The sequence below is a fragment of the Pagrus pagrus genome, assembly GCF_965226575.1.
Source record: "Pagrus pagrus genome assembly, chromosome: 18".
Taxonomy (NCBI): Eukaryota; Metazoa; Chordata; class Actinopteri; order Spariformes; family Sparidae; genus Pagrus; species Pagrus pagrus.
In genome coordinates, this window is record NC_140202.1 from 28,139,470 (window position 1) to 28,159,644 (window position 20,175).

The following is a 20,175-nucleotide window of genomic DNA, read 5'->3' on the forward strand; positions in this document are numbered from 1 at the left end:
GATTGGTGCAGACGGCCAGAAGACAAAAGATTAACACGTGGCCCCGCCCCCTACACTCCTGCCAGAAGCAGGTCCACCAGAACCAGCACCAGCCCTCACAGCTCATCATTTTCTCCATTTGAAAATTAAATTAATGTCCTGAAAACATCCCGTAACGTTTCTAGACTCCAGTTTGGATTTAAAAGCTTTTTGTTTGTTTGTTTTGTGTCGGAGAAAAGAGCCTGAGGAGGATCTGGAGCCTGCTGAAGAGCTGAAGTCACGTTTCTGGTCGGAAACTTTGCTTAAATCTCATAATTTCACCTGAAAGATTGTATTTAATATTAAGTCAAGTGAGACATGGTTCATTTGGTGTGATTCACCGCCACGTCAGCAACGGTCCAGATCTGACAGCCCAAACTGTGCAGACGTTCACAGCAACAAGCAGCTCCTCGGCTCAGCCTGAACCCAGGACAGGAAACAGGACAGACGAGGCTTCGTGTCGGGCTGCGATCACTGAGACTCAACAAGAAAACACCAGCTCAACTCTGTCGCCTCATTCAAACCACACAGTGAAGAGATCTGTGTAACACGGCCGGTCTGTTTGTAGTCAAGACATTAAACTGTTCGTGTTGTCTCGGCTCTGCTGCTTCCTGCTTCCTGCTTCATTAAAAAACTCTCACAAACTCGCCTCTAGGTGTCAGACTGTGACCGGTGTGTGAGGCCGGGGACCAGTTAGTCTGCAGGAGAGACAAGAAAACACATCAAACGTCCCGCATGACAAGAATGTGTCTGACGGTCCTGCAGGTCCAGAGTCGATCCGGTTCTGGCAGCGACAGAGACCTGGGGTATGGGCCGGAAGAGGGTCGGATGTAGTCACAGTTTGGGCTGTCAGATCTGGACCGTTGCTGACGTGGCGGTGAATCACACCAAATGAACCATGTCTCACTTGACTTAATATTAAATACAATCTTTCAGGTGAAATTATGAGATTTAAGCAAAGTTTCCGACCAGAAACGTGACTTCAGCTCTTCAGCAGGCTCCAGATCCTCCTCAGGCTCTTTTCTCCGACACAAAACAAACAAACAAAAAGCTTTTAAATCCAAACTGGAGTCTAGAAACGTTACGGGATGTTTTCAGGACATTAATTTAATTTTCAAATGGAGAAAATGATGAGCTGTGAGGGCTGGTGCTGGTTCTGGTGGACCTGCTTCTGGCAGGAGTGTAGGGGGCGGGGCCACGTGTTAATCTTTTGTCTTCTGGCCGTCTGCACCAATCCTGACTCACTGACGTAAAGGCTCTTTGCATAAAGTTCCCAGCATGCACTGTGAGCCTCGGCAGGCAGACAGAACTCCTTATAGTTCAGAACCGGGTCAGATTGGGTCCTTATGGGTTCTTGAAGGTGAAGCACACACAGTTGAGCTTCCCTGAGCTGTGAAGGCTGTTCCACTGTGTGTCTGTATGAAGCCAGTCAGAGGCAGTTTGCTGCCGTGCGGGACTGTCAGAGGGCGCACCGTGACTCGGAGGGGCCCGGGTCCAGACCCGTATATAAACCGGACTGTCCCCTCTGTTCTGTCGTGTAACTCCGGTTGCACATATACTAAAATTGGAACGATACAGAGAAGATTAGCATGGCCCCTGCGCAAGGATGACACGCAAATTCGTGAAGCGTTCCTCATTTTGTCCGAGACGACTCACTTCGGGGACTAGAACAGAATTATTTATTTTCAGTGCATTCATATGTCCTTCTTGTGAATTCAACTCAGCCTCTCACAGGAGGAAAAATAAGGTCCCAGAACACTGTTTGAAGCTAGAAAGGTGGCAGGGTCCGCCACAGACAAACAAAGTAAAACAGCATGAACACATTTGAGCCGGTTAGCTTATTAAACAAGAGTGAACTCGGTTTAAAATGTTTGAACTTGAACAGCTTAATAAACCTGCAGCAGTCCCACAGTGTGAGACCTGCGGCCTGTGTTTGTTTTGGGCTGAGTGCAGTGGATTCAGATCAGCTGTGTGCAGGCTGGAGCGTCTCCCTCTCAGCCAATCAGGGAGCGACGACGCTCTTTTGTGAAGGCTTAAATCCCCGACCCACTGCAGCCCTCATCCCATCAGACTACCAGACAGAAACTGGGGTCTGTTTGGGCCTACTGAGATGTCTTTGCTGCCCCAGGTCATTCTAGTTGCGGGCGACTGTGTTTATTCTTCAGCCCAGTTGAGTGACCACAAAGTTACCAGGCAAGGAGGCGACCTGCACCAGGGCTGTCCTTACTGTTGCTCACTTTGCAAACAGTTGTTTCACTAAGTCTATAAAGTTTCTCTTAACTCAACAACTCACTAAATTGAGCGTTTTTTAAATGGAGTCTGGTGACTTTTTCCAAGAAGTAGCCTGAATTGGTTACTATATTAATATTTGTAGAATTTCGTATCAACTAATGTCAAAATCTTTCATAAATTGAGTGTAAATGGTGAAATCAGTGTAAACAGTGTGTTCAAACAGCTGCTAAATGTTGGCAGGCAAGATTTTAGCACTTTAGACAGAAGCAGACAGGCTGGTACAGCCATGCTGCCACAAACTGACACTTTGTACAAGGACACAAACAACTTACTGTTTTCATTTAATGCTGAATTTACAAGAAAGAGACGATGAGTTAGAATATGTCGTAGCCGTTTCACAAAGTTTGTTAAGTTTCTCCTCATGAAACTAAACTCCTAAAATTACACATTTTGTTAAGGGAGTCTGGTGATGTTGTGGTGTTGGATGGTTAGATTAGAAAGCGTGTTCACAAACATCTGCTGCTAACATGGGCAGACACACAAATAAACTGCACATGCTGTTGCTTTATTTATAAATGTACACACACACACACACACATTTTGAATACACACACCTGTGTCTTTATTCAAACTCTCGTCTGTGTTCACATGCTGGGTCGATAAATCACACATATAAAGACACAGTATTCAGTATTTGACCGTACGGAGCCGGTGTTCCCCTCAGGGTGAGTGTGAAGAAATGACAGAGCACTGAAACGACGACATGATGTAGTAAAGTGCAGAGTAATGCACAGATGTAGATGTGAACATCTGGACAAATACACTGTGTGAAATGTTACAGTACTTTGAGAAAATATAAAGTGCAGACATACAGAATAAACAGGTATGACATGAACAGGTCAGTTACAGAGGCCCTCAACAGTCACACAAACATACTATTTCCCTGTTTTCACATAATAACAAGTAAAGTTTTGTTTCTTGAGTCATTTATGTCGTTATCGCAGAAAAACAACTTGTTTTCCCAACATAATTAACTTACTCATGAGAGTGGACCTCACCGCTCTGTGAGGTGGGCCTTGGGAGTTTCAGAATAAACCACGTCAACTTTTTATGAATTTTAATTGTTTTTAAAATAATGAGAACTCCTTGATCCGACAATTTCAGCTTGAATCAGGCGCCACACTTGCTGCATGCTGACATGTCACCGCTGATCTAATAAAGTTATGAGGAATAAGAAGGAACAACCTTTTGTTTTTGGGAAAACTGAGGAAATATGTTCAACCCATGACGGTTTAGGGCTTCTGTACGACAGTGAGACACACTGATGGTAGCCGACAGCTGATGGTCGCTCAGAAAAAAGACGCTACGCAGACACGAGGCTAACAAGACTGATGTTAAGGCTCAGGTCTCGGTAGAGATACGAACTCTACTAAGTGAAAGTGACAGCTGAATAAAGAACAACAACAATCAGAAGTAATAAAAAAATTCACACAAACTATTTACATTAACTGTTATTTGTTTTCCTATTAATTAACTCAACATAATTGAAAATGGAGGATGACCTCAATGCTTCTTCAAGATTTAAATTAAGTCTGCATAAAGTTTTCCGTCTGATTTTTGTGCTTTTAAATTAAGTAAAGTATTAAGGTGCATGCAGACGTATAAATGCTGCGTGTTTAGTATAAAGACATTGTGAGGTATCGTAAGGATGCAAACACTCAGTACTATGTACTCTCAGTACCAAGTCCAGCATTTAAGGCAGAATTCGAGGCATTTCTAACACTGTGATCAGTAACACAACAGAACAACGCTCATTCAGTGGAGGGAGGCGAGCCACTGCTCTGGACTCAGTCCTCCGGCTGCTGCAGGACAGTAGTTGACTCTCTGTCCGTTGTCCTTCCTCAGCTGTCTGTGGCCCGTCTCTTTAGTCTTCCTCAGACTACATTGACCACAGCGGATGATGGAGGGAGCTCTGTTTCTGACAGTCTCTCCTCTTTCAGCCGCCTCCGCCTGCATCTCCGTCATCCGCTTACGATGCCGGGCAGTGGACCTCGGAGTCTGAGGGGCTGCAGAGGTGGAGGCGGCAGAGACGGAGGAGGCGGCAGACACGGAGGAGGTGGAGGCAGGAAAAGCCCATGATGGGCCAGCAGTGTTCTCCTCCTCTCCCTCTAGTGGAGGCATGTCATCGTAGATGGAGGTCGTCTCCTCCACCTGCATGTAACACACAGATATAAGAGCTCAAACATCAGGTCATGAGTTCAGGATCAACGGGAGGAGGATGCATCCTCTGATTATTAACAAACCGTAGGTGACAGAGGAGTCGGCTCCATGTCTTCCTCCATGTCGTCCAGCAGCTCCTCCTCCTCCTCCTCCTCCTCCTCCTCCACACTCAGCTCCTCGTTGATGTCCGGCTCATCTGGGAGGTCCTGAAGCATCCGCCCATTTTGCTCATAGAGATACCTTATCCCGATCAGCTCCCCTGAGGAAGAAGTAATGTGAATAATGTTAGATAAAAGTAGTTTATATCATCTCAGCAGCTCCTGTCGACTCCAGTATTTGTCCCTCCTGGTTGTTTGTGTTACCCGTGTGCTGCAGCTGCTCCGTGAAGCTTTCGACCAGCGTCCGCCCGTAGAACCGCTGAGTCACCTGGCTGAAGGCTCGCTGCTCCTCGCTGCCGTAGCACCTGGTGGCGGTGTCGACCTTGCCTGCTGCCGCCCGGGCCCGATCCTCGTTCCACCGCACGAGGCCCTCCAGCAGGTAGACCTGCAACAGGCGGCCACTGGCTGCTGTACCTGCAACACATGAGAGAAACGTCAGGATTTAAAACACAAGAAGAAGAAAAACAGACAGAAACACCCATTCAGATCACATTCCTTATTATATTTCTAAGTAGGATCATATTAAAACTTGAAATACTCGAATTGAGCCTATTATCAGTATTTACTGGGTAGCTGCACTCTGTATAATTGAAACATGTTGGTCTAATAAAGAAGCTGTTGCTGGAGTTCTGACTCTCTGGTGTTGAGGCTCACCTGGGATGAACCTGTTGAGGTGCTGGTGGAACAAGCTAAGGGACGTCAGGCCGCGAGAACAGCGATACACTGGCAGAACCACCTCTCCTTTGGTCACCTGACCGATCCTGGTGTAAAACTGGGCACCAGGAGGATCCTGGATGTTGTGACAAGCAGAAAGTATAGTGATAATGGTTATTAAGGTTATTAATGTGGTATTATAATATTGGGAAGAGCCTTTTTTGTTACTGAGGTCGAGGATTAAATACATTCAGAAGGGACGCAGCTGTACCTGGACGCAGGGCACATGTCTCCTCTCCTTGCTCCAGATCGCCTCCACCCTGTCCCGGTCCAGCAGCGGGACGCTTGCGCTGCCCGTGGCTCCCATGAAGCCTTTCAAAGTGTTTTGAAGGAGTTGCTCTGTCTCCTGTGCACCGCGTGAGTAACGGCGACAGTGCAGGGACATCTCCTTTGGGCTCAGTGTGATGCCCGTCCTGGACCCGTCCAACTGCTTGGCTCTCCTCAGGCGGGAAAGGTCCTCCGGGTCCCACTTGAAGATGCAGCCAAAGAGACGCTGCATGAAGACTGAGTATAGCGGGTGGAAGCGTGAGGTCACGCCTTCAGCCAGCCTGCGCACAAACGTGAGAGTGTCCAGCCTGATGGACAGCTGCGGCCACGCCGGGAACAGATCAGCTGCCTCGGGGGTCCCTCCGTCCCCGCTGCAGCAGTCTCTGGCCACGTAGAGGACAAGAGGAGGATCCCGTCCTGCCTGTTGGTAACGCTCCTGCAGGCCCCTCGCCATGTCCTTCAGGCCGCCGCCCTCAGCCGCTGTCAGGACTGACGTCAGGACCTGCCCCAGCTCGTTCCCCACGCTGGTCATACACTGGGCCGTCCCAGCGTCTGCTCCTGCCAGCTTCCTGATCACCTGCAGAGGACAGGTGTGTTACACACATCAGCAGATGTGCCGCTTTTTCCACATGTGAGATGTAACCAGCAGTGTCAGATAATAAGTGTTGTTCACTGATCTTCTCACCTTCGTGGTGGAGGCCATCTTCAGGATGGAGCCGAAGGTTGAGGTCACCCTCGCCGTCAGCTCCTCCATCCTGCTGCAGGACTCCCTGACGTACAGAGACAGCAGCCAGCAGCAGCTGGGGACAGGCTCCATCTTCGGCAGAGGGGGAGGAGGAGGCACCTGAACACCGGAGAGCTCCAACCTCCTGCAGGTCTGCAGGAAGTGGGTCCCCCTCCTCATCCACTCTGCCGTGTGCTGCTCCGACAGGAAGGAGCGAAGGCGGCTCACACTGTTGCCCAGCGTGCGTCCTTTCAGCTGAGCCAACACCTTCCTGTCACACGAGAGCCTAAAACACAGAAACAGGTTCAGTTAAACAAACTAATATGTAAGTTTATTACAAACTTAACTGTGTCACACTGAGCTTACAGCTGGGCTGCAACTAACAACTGTGTTCATTTCTGATTATTGTTCTGATTATTTTCATAAATAATCGATTAGTCATTTAATCTATAAAATGTCAAACAACTGCAAAAGTCTCATCCCAACGTGACCTCGTCAGACTGCTTCTTTTGTCCGACCAACAGTCCAAAAGCCAAAGACTTCATTTACTGTCAGACGCGACAAAGAAAAGCAGCAAATCTTCACATTTAAGAAGCTGAAACAAGAAGATTTTGACATTTTTGCTTGAAAATTGAAAATGATTGAACAATTAACAGAATAGTTGACAACTAATGCTCTTTCTGCTGAAATAATGATTAATCAACTTTTAATTTTAGCTCGACTGCACTGAGGCCTGTGTAAGTGTTTACCTGTATGCCATCACTGCAGAGAAGAGCTGCTGGTGATCGAAGTCCAGCTGCTCCCTGATGCTCTCCGACCAGCCGGCCACCTTCTTCTTACAGATCCTGTGGAAGGAAATGCTTTTAGATGACGTGTTCACATTGAACCTGCAGTATTTTATATATGCTCTGTGTAACTTCATCTATTAGCATTGAATTCATCAGTACCTGCACTCTAGGTACTCTGTGGCCATGTAGTACCAGCCATCAATGTCCAGGACTTTGCGGACGGTCTTGTAGAGTCCACAGCCCGTCAGTTTGTTCTGGCAGATCGGACACTTGAGCTTGTACTGCCACATGCGGTACGGAGCCCAGAAAAAGAAGGGGCGCTGGAAGAAGTCGTCAGGAGAGCGTGGACACTGGCGGTAGACCAGCCTCGGACCGGGCGGGTGGTACCACAGCTGCAGCGCCTTTGACAAGACTGTCCGCCCCGTCCGGTCCTGAACAAAGAGGGCCCTGCTGATCCACTCGTGCTGCTCTGGAGGCAGGCTGCTCCTCCAGGATTCAGGCAGGAGGTGCTGTAGCACATCAACAACACACAGTTCACTGAGCTGCTGCTTTAAACAACAACCTACAGATAAATGTTCAAAACGACAACACCAACCTGAGCTGGAGGAGCTGGAGCAGGTGGCGGAGCTGGAGCGGGTGGAGGTGGAGGAGGAGATGCTGTGACCAATAAAAGAATAAGTACATATAAAAGTGTAATAAAGATATCTAATTAAACAGATAACAAACGTCTATGACCTCCTGCTGCGGACTGCAGCTGTATGAAACTCTGACTCACCTGAAGCAGCAGCAGCTTCCTCCATCAGCTGCTCCTCTTCATCCTCTGAGGAACCTGCAGCCACAATTAAAACAGTTGTTACACAAACATCACTGAAGAACAACAGGCTGCACTTCTGCCTCACATTAACCTCGAACAGTGAAACAGTCTAAATGTGAGCGAAGACTGAAAGAGAAGATGACTGGATACACACTCGACAGGACCGTGGACCTTCTCTTCCTCCGCCGAGGATGCTGAGGAGGAGGTGAAGCTGTGGAGGTCGATGGTGCTGCGGAGGGACACCGGCTGGAGGAGGACGGAGATGAGGCGGTGGTGGCAGGTGAGGAGGACTCAACTGCTCTGTGATCCATTTCTACAAAAAGACAAGAAGATAACAAGAATATAAAGGGCTGAAAGCTATCATAACAATGTTATTCATGTACAAACGATCAAAATTATGATTGTCTGATAAATAAACAAACCCTCGCCTCTCCAGCATGGACAGTTTCATAATATCTTTTACAAACAGACTAGTGTCATTTATAAATCTCACCACAACATTACATTTTCACCTCAAAGGTCTGATTTCATACTCTTACTTTACACCCACTGAGACTAAAGGTGATTAATTTGGTTCAGTCGCTGAGCCGAACGGTGCACATGAATGTTAACTTAAATACCACGTACATTTCCTCAAAGTAAAATTAGATTAAAAAGTGAGTTATCACAGAAATTCATTAAATCGGCAAGTTTACGTGAGCGGGAACCTCTGAAATACACGGACGCAGTGGAGAACTGCCTTGACGGAGCAGCAACTTAAAGCTAAAGCTAAAACAGAGCTACTGCGAGAACGGACGGTAAAATATAACACAAACACTTCACTTACTACACCTCTGGGATTAAAACGGCACGATTTATAGTAGAAATAATACACTTTAGTGACTTAATTAAGGGATTTGGCAGGGTAACGTTATAGCAAAGTAATTAAGTATATGTTAGTTGAGCTAGTTTATACTTCGACAGCTTAAACTCATACAACACACTTCTTTTCTCAGGCTAATACGCTGCTAATAAGCTTAATACAACATTAGCTACGTTACAACGTTTACAGTGGAGCAACTTACCTGACAGAGAAAACAACAACAAAATAAAAGTTCTTCTCAGAAGTAAAAAACAAAAACAAAAAAAACCTTGAGTCAGCTGAAGCTAGCTGTTGAAATGCTGCCAAAACACTACACGCATCGCTCACCTGCGGAATATAAAAGCAATCCGACGTCCAATCAGAGCTCTTAGTTTGGAATTGAAGTCTTCCACGGGCCAATAGGGAGCGACTAGAAAGGCTGAGAGGCGGGACATCACCGAGCGGGGGGCTTGATCCAAAATGGCGGATGAAACCAGAGAATTGTAACTCCACACACTGACCTGACAGTTACATGATGAAAGTTGTTATTTTTTACGAATATATGACATTTGTTATACTAAAAAAAAAATTGGAGGCAGCATATGTCGAGAATAAGTGCTAACTTTAGCTGCCCTTAGCTAGTTAGCTCAGTTAGCTGTGCAGCTAGCAGTGCAGACTGAGTACCTCGGGTCTAGGGGAGTGTTAGTGTTTACACCGCTGGCACAGGGCTAACTGGTTAGCATGCTAACTTAGATATCTTGATAGTAACACTTTATAATATCTGTCATATCATTAAGATCAACAATTATATATGATAACATGCAAATTCATAGTTAGTTTAACTTTAGTTTTTTCACTGTTAACAAGCAATGAAATGCTCTGTGAACTATTTATCAGCAGTTGTTTATTGGAAAATTGTGGTTGTTGTTCATAATACTTTATAAATGGTTAATAAATAGTGTGTAGTTCATTTATGAACATTATTTGGACGGCTGTTAGAGTTGCAACTGATGTTTTTAACCTTTACGATTGATTTATGACCCATTTCTTTGTTTCTTAACAGTGAAATTACTTAAGTAAATCTAATAAACTATAAATTTACCATTTATTAATGGTTATTATAAAGTGTCAGTAAGTTTAATAAATTGAAGTCAAAATTGGTCATATTTGTCACTTTTCTTCTTCTGTCAGAATTTGAGTTATTGATCCTGTCTAATTGCAGAGAAACACTAAATAATTTAAAGCAAATTAAGAGTCATCCTTTCTACACTCACATTAAATCACACAATACCGTCTGGTTAGCCTGTTACGTTCTCTACTTATCATACTAAAAGGAGTAAATGCATTCCCCACATTCCTGAACATTCTCACCTGAACCTGAACAATGGAGCAACAAGTTCACGGCCTGATGGCCGGACCTGTAAACACATTCACCGTCCGGGAGCACCGCGAGGACAAACAATAGGACTCACTTACTATGTTAATGTGGTGTTTTTAAAAACACACTCTTCTTTAGGATAGCTGAAAGTGACGTTGTCATTTTGCAACAATGGTCAAATAATTTCCACAGATGTTCCTTAAGTTTTAAACTAATATATATCATTCTTTACACAAAAATAAATAGTGTGACTTTGTGTATTACATTGCCGAATTCACAAGAAGGAACGAATGATGAAGAATTTGATGTAGAAAGTGTTTCACAAAGTTTATAAAGTCTCCCCAAACTCAACAACTCATAAAACTCTATTTTTTCAAAGGAAGTCTGGTACTTTCACCACCTGAGCCTGATTATTATGTGAGTTTGGGCAGATTAGATCTTTGATTCTTCACGATGGGTTAGGAAGGAACTAATCTCTAACTGAGCCCAAACAATTCATTAGTGAACCTTTTGTGTTTGCACTCAATGGGCCATCAGAGTGTCCCACTAAAGTCTCCCAGCCCCCCACGACACTGTCACTCTCAAACTTCACGGCACTCAGTTTTCAGTTTCAGATCACTGAAGCGGTGCAGACTGTGGAGGGATTAAAAACACAACGTACATACAGACAAAAGGGAGAGATCATCACCACATAAGAGGCGAAGCTTCTACATGTTGAGACAAAAAGCAGAATAATGGGTGCAAAAGTCAAATCTGTATAAGACACATTTTCACCTGTCGTCTGGTGAACAGGTAGAAAAAAAAAGCAGAGATGAGGATGTAGTACGGGTGTTGTAATATCACGATAACCGTAATATTTAAAAATGAACTACTGATATATATATATTGTTTGTATAATCCAGTGAAGATGTTCAGCCTTGTGCATCTTTTGTACACTTCTTTATAACAGTTATCTTACAGACTCTCTCCACCTCCCACACTCGTATAATGATGATAATTTAATCACCCAAAAAAGAGACGAAACACATAGCAAACACAAAGTTAAGGATGGATTTGATTGTGTGTTCGTGTAGCGAAATAGTAAATCCAGGTGGGACAAACAATCTGCTGCAGCTTAGTGAAATATCCCTTTAATGATTTCAGTTATAGAGCAGTATTTAACATCAGTAGCTCACAAAAAACACAAATATTTTATTCTATACGCCAACATATCCGACTAGAAAACTTTACAAATATGTATACAAGATTATATACACGAAATTGAGAAAAATACAGTTTTGCAAGAAAAATAATCACAACTTTCTAAAAGGGATACCAGTAGCATCTGGAGCACATATCATGAAACATGATCACATGAAAACAAAGACATTTATCATTTCTGTGCAAAGAGGAAACCATTAATGTTGACTGCTGTGCCTTTTAAAAGCAAAATGGGAATTAAAAAGGACAATTGTGTCATTTTCAACCCTACCATCATTATTCTTCACACTGATGCCTGTTTTAAGACTCCTCTGTAATGAGATGTATGAATTTAGAGTGTCACTGTATCCAGCAGCTTTCAGCATTAACGTCTACAGTGGTGCAGGTAGACGAGAAGCTGCAGCCACAAGTATACAGGTAACAAGAGTTATTCATTTGATACTCTCAATACCGAGTGTTTAAATGTGAAGGAAACGTGTCCTTTATGTTGATTTCTCTGCCTTTATTCTCTCTGTAGTCTGAATTTTAAGACAGAACGCATCATTAATAAAATTTTTACACTCCAAAGTGTCACCTTTAGCCCCAACATGGAGGACTCTGGTGGCAGAACTCAATAAAAACAGACAGATTTAAGCGAGCAGCATTCTGAGTTTTGACAGGAAGAAAATATAAATACAAAAATATGAAAAAAGTTTTGGTTGGGGTCAATTTAATATGTTCTACTCTACTTTCCAGCTTCCAGAGTCCCTGAAGATTACTTACTTACATCATTTCACAAACGTAAGAAAAATAAACACTATTTCTGACACAGAAATATGTTTTTTCCCCTCGTACCCATCTCGTTACTCATCTCATGACCCCTCAGATTTATCCCACACTTTCCATTCTCTGATGACGGCTGGTGGATGTCACTGAAAGCTCTGGTAACAGCTTATCAAGCTGCTCTTGTGCTCGGAGTGTTATTAGTATTTAGAGAAAGCAACTCTGTTTTTACAGGAAATGGTCCACATCTCGTAGAAGCTTCTCACGTGCCTCCCCCTGACATTAATGATGTTGTAGAAGGTCTACGTGTCTCACTACAGAGTGCTGAGAAATGACAGTGAAGGTTGAAAATGACCGCAGCACATCCTGTTCTAATAATCTTATTTGGCTCATAAATGTAGTGAACGTATTTCGTCCATCAGATCCTGCATAAAACTCTTAAGACAACAATAGTTTGAGGTCTTAATGGAATAAAAATAAAAGCAACCAATCACTCCACACAACCAGACATCCAGATAATTTACACAAAACAGTCAGGTGCGCTTGAATTAAGGACATAAAAACAAATCAAGTGCACCCTCTTCTAAGGCGTCGCCTCCAACATGTTCACAATCCCAAATATTCGAGTGAAGGGGAAACAGTCCCAGAGAGCAACATCATCCAACAGACCTCCAGCACGACGTTCAGAGTTTTGACCTTTGATATGAGCCAGCTTTGGAAAAGGAGGAGGGAAGAAGAAGTCCTGCCTGGTTGGAAACAATCTCGACCTCAAGCCCAGGAGACGGCAGACAGATGGGCCGGCAGGCAGGCGGACGGACGGACGGACAGGAAGCCAGAGACAGACGGGACCCGTGGGTGGATGGGCTTGGCCTTGGTGTCATTGGACAACCTCGAAGTAGTGCAGGATGGCCATGATGTGCTGCGGCATGAAGACGTAGCCGGTGTAAACGGCCATGCCGGCCACGGAGATGAGGAGGGAGTCTGAAGAGGAGACGTTAAGGACGAACAACTGAAAGAAGAGATTCACTGACATCTGCAGAGCGCTGAAGACACTGTTAGTGCTACACCCACCACTGCCTGGTTACTGATTTATATACAAGCTGGCAGGAGACACGAGGACATAATCACAAGTCAAACATCAGGTTTTATTGCTCTACATTAGGCTTGGGCGATACAAAGATCACAGTCAGTTGGAGCGTTTCATTTCACTTGATTTTATTTACAGAAAAAAGATTTTTCTGTTATTCATTTTTACTTTTGACTTATTTATAAGAAGGTGCAATTTGTTATAATTTTAGTTTTAAACATTTAAAAATGTGTTAAAATATATGGCATTGTGTCAAAGACAACTGTCTACAAGTATATATTAGAGTTAGCATGCTAACCAGCTAGCCCTGGCATGAAAAAAGGTCAGACTTTTAAAAGAAAATTAGTTAATCATTTATTGCTTCAGACGTTTTTCAAGCAATGTGTAAAACACTTAACGGTTTCTAAATCATCCAATATGAGGATTTGCTTTGCTCACATTACAGAAAATGTAATATCGTTATTCTCTGATCATTTTCTCATGGGTTTATATTTTCTGGCATTTTTTAGACAAAAACTTTAATCAATTAAGGAGCAAAGTAACAGGCTGAGTCATCAATAACCAAATTTAATTGATGAGTTTTCCGTCCGTCCATGCACTCAAGTTTTCCGTCTGTCAGACATCTAACCTCCCACCCTTATTTTTGCCATCAGTGGATCCTTTTTTATAGCGTTGTTTATTATCAGGCAAATAACCCTCATGTCAGGCGTAAATCAAGCTTATGTCAGCTCTTATTAAAAACTTTAATCAGCATCATCACCAGCATGATCCCCGAGGAGCACACAAACACACCTCAGCCCGAGGGAAGACGAGCTGAGGGTGACACCAGCTGCAGGAAGACGATACATCATGTACACAATGTGAACTGACTCTGGCTGCACTGCTGCAGGTCAAAGTACAGCCATAACACCATTAACACGATACACTTTAATTATTAACCCACAATCCTTCCTTCAGCTTAATGAACCAGACTTTCCACGTTAAAGATTCACTGTGATCTCAGCTTAAAATACTAATTAAACTAGAAACAAACATGTGACGTAACAAACAGCATTAACTAGCATGAGTAAGTCACCAGACTGTGGATCTGAGGCTCCTTTAAACAGCTGCCTGGACGCCGCCCGTCCCATTACAAGAAGTCGGCCACACGCCAAACTCTGTTGAAGATTCTACATTTTTAATCAGTTTTTACTTAATGTTATTAGCAAAGGGACGAGAGTAGGGCAAGATCGTAATCCATTAGTGAAGTCTTTAACTCGGCACTTAAACATCGATTAATTGTCGCGTTAGCGCCTAGCAAGAAGTTTAGAGCCAGTCGCCCGAAACTCCCTTTAAAAATGTGTTATTTGACAATCATTCACATTCTCGTAGATGGACTCCTACTGTAGAACATAATGTTAGACCTTTTCTTAAACTATAAGAGCAGTGTCTTCATTCGGCTCACATTTAAAAGCCTAAAACATAATTCAGTTGTACTGAGGTTGTTTGACAGTTGTCCTCAGGCACGTTATCGACTGGCGAACACTTCTTATTCCTGTCAATATCAACGAGAACAACGACCTTCCTGTACATTATCTATATGCCGAAATTTCCCCAAGGCCCTATACATTTAGTAAAATGGCTTAACTGACATTCACAACACAAATTAAATACGCATATCAATATAAAAGTTAGCCGTGTCTATCCGGGCAAGAGCTCGGCTGGCGTGCTAGCCTACGTTAGCATGTTAGCTCGCTGGTCCAGCCGCCGGAGGTTATTTGACACATTAAAGGATACTGAACACCGTCCGCTCCCAGGGCTCCAGCATGTACAGCGCCGTCACCAGAAGATATTGGTAGTAAAACCAGGATAACTGCTTCCAACAGTCACCCAGGGCCATGTTTCAACTTTACGGACGCCAACTTAGTTTCCTTCCTCACTGTGTTTTTTTTTCCGTTTGCGTGAATCGTGGTACGGTGACGTATGACGTATAGACATAAGGTGCTCATTTTCAGCCAATCACAGCCCCGCGTTCGAGTATGCGGGTATGACGCAGCGCAGGGAGTTCCAACATCCTGATTTTCAAAATAAAATCAAAAATATCTTTTTTCCTTTTAAAAATATTTTTCACATCATTTTGCTTTATATATTATTTCAATTTATCTGCCTAGTTTTAATAGTATAATTAAATGGCTTTGTCTGTTTTATTTGTGTCTCTTTAATTTTGTTGTTAATCAACCCTGTTTAAGAAATGTTTGGTCAAAAAATGCAGTGACAAGCTGTTTTAAGAAATTTCAACATTAAACTATATTTGCTGTTATAAAATAAAGCCCAGGGATCTTCTACAAACCAAACAAAAACTACAGTCTGCACAGTCTTTCATAAGTTACACTACATTACATTCAGTGCTGTAAAAAGTGCCCGAAAGTCATACTTGAGTAAAAGTAAAGACATCATCTTAAAACATTACTTTGGTGAAAGTGAAAGTCACTTATATGAAAAGTACTAGAGTTAATGTCTTAAAGTATGTTATGTTTAATGTACTTAAGTATCAAAAGTACAAATAAAAGTAACTAATACATATACGTATAGTATGGGTCGACTGATTTCCCGCCTGGATGACAATTAAATCTGATATTCAGCCTTGTTCTGATCATCAGAATGTGTTTTTATGTTTTGCGTTTGAAAAATCTGATTGCAGATTTAAAAAATTATGTTATCTGTAAAGTAGCAAGTAGCTAAAGTTATCAACTAAATGTAGTGGAGTAAAAAGTGCAATATTTGCCTCTAAATTGTAGTCAAGTGGAAGTATAACGTAGCAGAAAATGGAAACAAGTACCTCTAATGATTACATTCAACTGTGTCCAACTAAAGCAGACAGAGGGCTTCGATCAGATTGGTCCTGTAAGTTCTGGTGGTGGACGTTCACTTTACCTACAACGTATTCGAGCTAAACCAAAAAAATGACAGATGTTAACTTCTCACAGTTTTATCAGTGAATATGTTGGCAGATACGTGAGTGTTGAGTCAATGAAACATCATGTGTTCAGGAGAAAGCACGGACAAGTTTATTTACAAATGTATGACGTCGCTCTCAGTATAAATACTGCTCACGATTAAACAAAAATGTTAGCTAGCAAGTAACATTTTACTTTAACCCTCTATTTAGCATTTATAAGCAGAACATAAAGTAGCTGTAAGCAGATATAAGGACATTTTAAAGTGTTTATTAATGTACATTATTTCTCAACAATTATAACGTCTCCTATGAAGAGGACATATTTCACATTAACAGAGTGCAGCAGGGACAACATGTTTTTATCGTCCTGGTTTCCTCGACAGACAGTCTGTTGAATAGTCTCTATAATTCAGACGTATTTAATATCGCAGATAAATTCTTAAAAATCTCTAAAGGTGTGTTGACCACAGATCTTAATTCAGGCATCTAAAAACCACATTGACTTCAGAGCGAGGGAACTGGAAGTGCAAAAATGCTAACTTACTTTTCCTCCTCTGATTCCTGCGGCAATCTACACAACTGTGTTTTACTATGTCGTCATCTGTTTATGCAGCATCCTCAACTTACAGGTGTCCACAGGAGGAGTTATAGTTGTTGAGAAACACATTATAGCATGTTATAAACTGTTTAATCAATGATTATATTCTGATTATAAATGCTTTATAGTTGATTAAAGGGAAAGTGTTAACTGGAAGCCTTTTCAATCATGTGAGTTTGTCATGTGTTGAGGTAAAAATAAAAATAAAAGGTGTTATTGTTATCCAGCTTTCTTCTCAAATACAAAAATCCAGGCTCTTGTGCACTCAGTCCACTCAGCACTGACGCAACAAGCAGACTTTCAGTGTCAAATTCAAGCTTTTTAAACAGTTGGCTGTCGTGCTGCTGATGTTCCACCACCGTCCAGAAGCTTTTTTCCTCATCAGGCGAGTAAAATGACCAACTGTGGGATTGATCGATGCGCTCTGAGCGACCACAGCTGGTTCCCTCTCAGCCAGCATGATGTAAAAGCTGTCAGCCCGCTCCTTCTTCTTCTTACACCTGAAGACGCCGGGCGCCGCTGTGAGGTGAAGAATCAGAGACAAACCTGTGAAATAAAAAACTGTCTTCACGTCCGTCTCAGCAGTGGCTGGCCAGGATGTTGAAGAAGTGGTAGACCTCGTCTTTATCGAACACGGCCACCTCAGTGGAGCACTCGGAGCACTGAACCGGGTTGTAAACTTCATCAGCGTCCATCCCCGCCGGCGCCGGGTCGGGTCTCTCGTCCTGCAGTGTTGTGTCCGTCTTCTGTCCCTTCCTCCTCTTCCTGCTCCTCTGTTTCCTCTCCTGCTCCGTTTTGTATCGTAACACCTCGTCTCTCTTCACCGTGCAGTTCATGACGAACATGGCTCGATACTGCGTCCGGTACTTGTCATGCCTGAGTGGACACAACAAAGATACTGTCAGGAAATAAAGGCGGTGATATCAGCTGAAAAGCACTTTAAACAAGCCAGTTTTAACAAAGAGATGAACAGATGAGTTTTTACACAACTGTATCTGCAGAAATCATCTCTGACAGTAACAGTTTGTTTCAGGGCTGCAAGCAACAGCTTTTTTACTCATGATTAATTTTTTGATCAAATGTTGAGCTGACAAAATATCAGAAAACAGTCAGAAATACTATTCACATGTTGCAAAGTGAAGCCTTCATTGTCTTGTTTTGTCCAACCAACATATCCTCACTGTGCTGGAGCTCATCAGGCTCCACACGTCAGGAAGCAGCATGTTCTGTCCTGTTTGGTACAAATAAACCCTGACTGACGTCTCACCTCTGACAATCCAGGCAGAGCGTCGTCATGCAGGCGGGACAGTTGAGGACAGCGTCGCTGCTCGGTAAACCCTGAGCCTGACGAGGCTGCGACCGAGATGATGCAGTTGGTCTTCTCCTGCAGGCGTACCTGCACAGGAAGACGAGAGAAAAACCTAAGTTTTGATCATGTTGATCATTTTTATCCTTGAATCCGAGTGACTTCCTCCGAGTGTCTTACTGTCTCCTCCTGGCATCCACCCAGGCCTGGTCCCTGTCGTCCTCATCGGGGTCGTACAGGAGCTCGTCATTGGTCGGTATGGTCCGCTGTTTCCGCCTCCGGCCAGTGGAGCTGCCTGCGGAGGAGGCAGAGCAAAACGAATCAGGTTTAAATTTACGTAAATGAAGCAACTTACTGCATCTACAGCTCCATCCATGATGGTGACATGTTTATGTGACAGTAAACACATTCATGCTTACTTGGCGTGTCCTCCCCGTCTGAGTCAGAGTCAAAGTACACTTCATCATACATCCGGGAGTTAGGAAGCCCAGGACCGCCACCTCCTCCTCCACCGCCGCTGGCTGAGGTTTCTGCTGGAAAATAAATCCCCAAACATCAGGAATGCTGTCATAATGAGGTCTCAGAGAGAGACACAAGTATTCAGCTCAGATTTACCTGCTGTCGATGGCCCCCAGGTTCCCTCCATGGTCTTGATGGTGGAGCTGAGCTCCGCCTCCATCTCCTTCTCAAACTCATCCCCGCTGGACGACTCGCTCTCCCCCGTCAGATACTCTCTGATCAGCTTCTTCTTCTGCTCCGGAGTCCCATTCAGCAGCACTTCGAGCTCATCCTCCGAACTGAAACCCAGAGAGAGACCACAGATTTCACATTAGCTTTGTTTCACTGTGTCTCACTTTCATTCAACAGCAGTGGTGTCTCATAGGCTGTTTTTAAAATGACCTTTAATGCCTCTAAATGTCTAATACTTTATCTTTACATGCTTCTTTTAATTACATCTATGTCTGTTTTTATTTATTTAATGCTTCCAAACTTAAAATAATGATAATGACATTATTAATCTGCTATCAGGCAACAAGATAACCAGATTTTTCAACTTTTTAATGACCCGACGATGAACTGACTGCGAGAGAAAACATTAATTAATACTGGAAGTGATTGCTAGTTTCAACCATACCCCCCAAAAACTATCAGAAAAAATGAAAAGCTGATTAAAAAAAAATCAGTTAAAACCATTACAAAATATATCACAAATTAAGATTCCTAGTTTCTTGTCAAACTACTGTCAAATAAAACTAAATGATACAGTTATATATGAATGTGCAGTAGTTGTGGGTTTCTGTCCACAGTAGTTGTGTCTCTCCTCCTGGATGTTATTTAAGCTACAGTATATAATGTGAGAGTCCTGTTTGTAAAAATATATATATATTTTTTACCTGCTTTCTAATTAAGACAACGTTAGCGGTAAAATGAGGCACTAACACTCATCAGTTATATCATTATAACACGTCAATCCGTGTAGAAACAGTTCCCCCGTCTCCACCCGGCTCCGGTTTGTTTACATGTTAGCATTCGGCTAGTTAGCCGCACGTTAGCCTCATGGTGCTAACGCTCCACAGCTCTTTAAGCTAACTGCTTCACTCGGTCCCCACCTGCTCTCGGCTCGCTCCTCGTCGCTCGGCTCCTCAATCTCATACGAGTCAAACTCCTCTGGTTTATTCAGTTTGTTCATTTTAACCGTCTGTAGTACAACAACACGAGCAGCTAGCGAGTTACCAACAGGACACGAAGAAGTGCTGTTTCTTCTTCTACTACTTCTACTGCAACTACTTCTTCTTCTTTAGTTTAACAGGAAGTGGGGAAAGACAGAGAGAAACACCGCCATCTACTGGTTGGAAAGTGAACCACACCAACATATACAATATACAGTATATTACTATAGTATATATATATATATATATATATATATATATATATATATATATATATATATATATATATATATATACATATATATACTATACCATACTATACTATACTATATAAAATAAAATAAAATAAAAAGTTAAGTAAAATAAATCATTATTAATTTATATATTCAAATAGCAAAAAAAAGTGAAACAAAATAATCAAATAAAATAAAATGGAATAAAATAAAATAAAGCAAAAATA

At 42.9% G+C, this 20,175-nt stretch overlaps 3 protein-coding genes across 5 annotated transcripts; all 3 read right to left on the minus strand.

The window, feature by feature from the left end:
• Window positions 1-923: 923 nt before the first annotated feature.
• LOC311273622 (uncharacterized protein) lies at window positions 924-9,214 on the minus strand. 2 transcript variants are annotated; one of them, XM_084380749.1, is made up of 12 exons: window positions 9,125-9,214; window positions 8,090-8,248; window positions 7,897-7,950; window positions 7,717-7,778; window positions 7,281-7,630; window positions 7,083-7,178; window positions 6,295-6,619; window positions 5,554-6,186; window positions 5,283-5,418; window positions 4,833-5,042; window positions 4,554-4,729; window positions 924-4,461 (listed from the first exon to the last, which is right to left on the minus strand). In XM_084380749.1, the coding sequence occupies exons 2-12, from the start codon at window positions 8,244-8,246 to the stop codon at window positions 4,066-4,068; spliced, it is 2,595 nt and encodes an 864-aa protein (XP_084236875.1). In that variant the 5' UTR covers window positions 8,247-8,248; window positions 9,125-9,214; the 3' UTR covers window positions 924-4,065. The 2 variants fall into 2 exon arrangements, with proteins under 2 accessions (XP_084236875.1, XP_084236874.1); XM_084380748.1 differs by lacking the exon at window positions 9,125-9,214 and adding an exon at window positions 9,000-9,092.
• A 2,045-nt stretch (window positions 9,215-11,259) lies between these two features.
• On the minus strand, window positions 11,260-15,138 carry sptssa (serine palmitoyltransferase, small subunit A). Its single transcript, XM_084381204.1, has 2 exons — window positions 14,980-15,138; window positions 11,260-13,097 (listed from the first exon to the last, which is right to left on the minus strand). Exons 1-2 carry the CDS (start codon window positions 15,080-15,082, stop codon window positions 12,994-12,996), a joined length of 207 nt encoding a protein of 68 aa, XP_084237330.1. The 5' UTR covers window positions 15,083-15,138; the 3' UTR covers window positions 11,260-12,993.
• Window positions 15,139-16,227: 1,089 nt separating this feature from the next.
• Window positions 16,228-19,827, minus strand: eapp (e2f-associated phosphoprotein). 2 transcript variants are annotated; one of them, XM_084381593.1, is made up of 6 exons: window positions 19,656-19,827; window positions 18,661-18,842; window positions 18,465-18,575; window positions 18,226-18,340; window positions 18,007-18,135; window positions 16,228-17,615 (listed from the first exon to the last, which is right to left on the minus strand). In XM_084381593.1, exons 1-6 carry the CDS (start codon window positions 19,733-19,735, stop codon window positions 17,318-17,320), a joined length of 915 nt encoding a protein of 304 aa, XP_084237719.1. In that variant the 5' UTR covers window positions 19,736-19,827; the 3' UTR covers window positions 16,228-17,317. The 2 variants fall into 2 exon arrangements, with proteins under 2 accessions (XP_084237719.1, XP_084237718.1); XM_084381592.1 differs by having other exon boundaries at window positions 18,465-18,578.
• Between the last annotated feature and the right edge of the window lie 348 nt (window positions 19,828-20,175).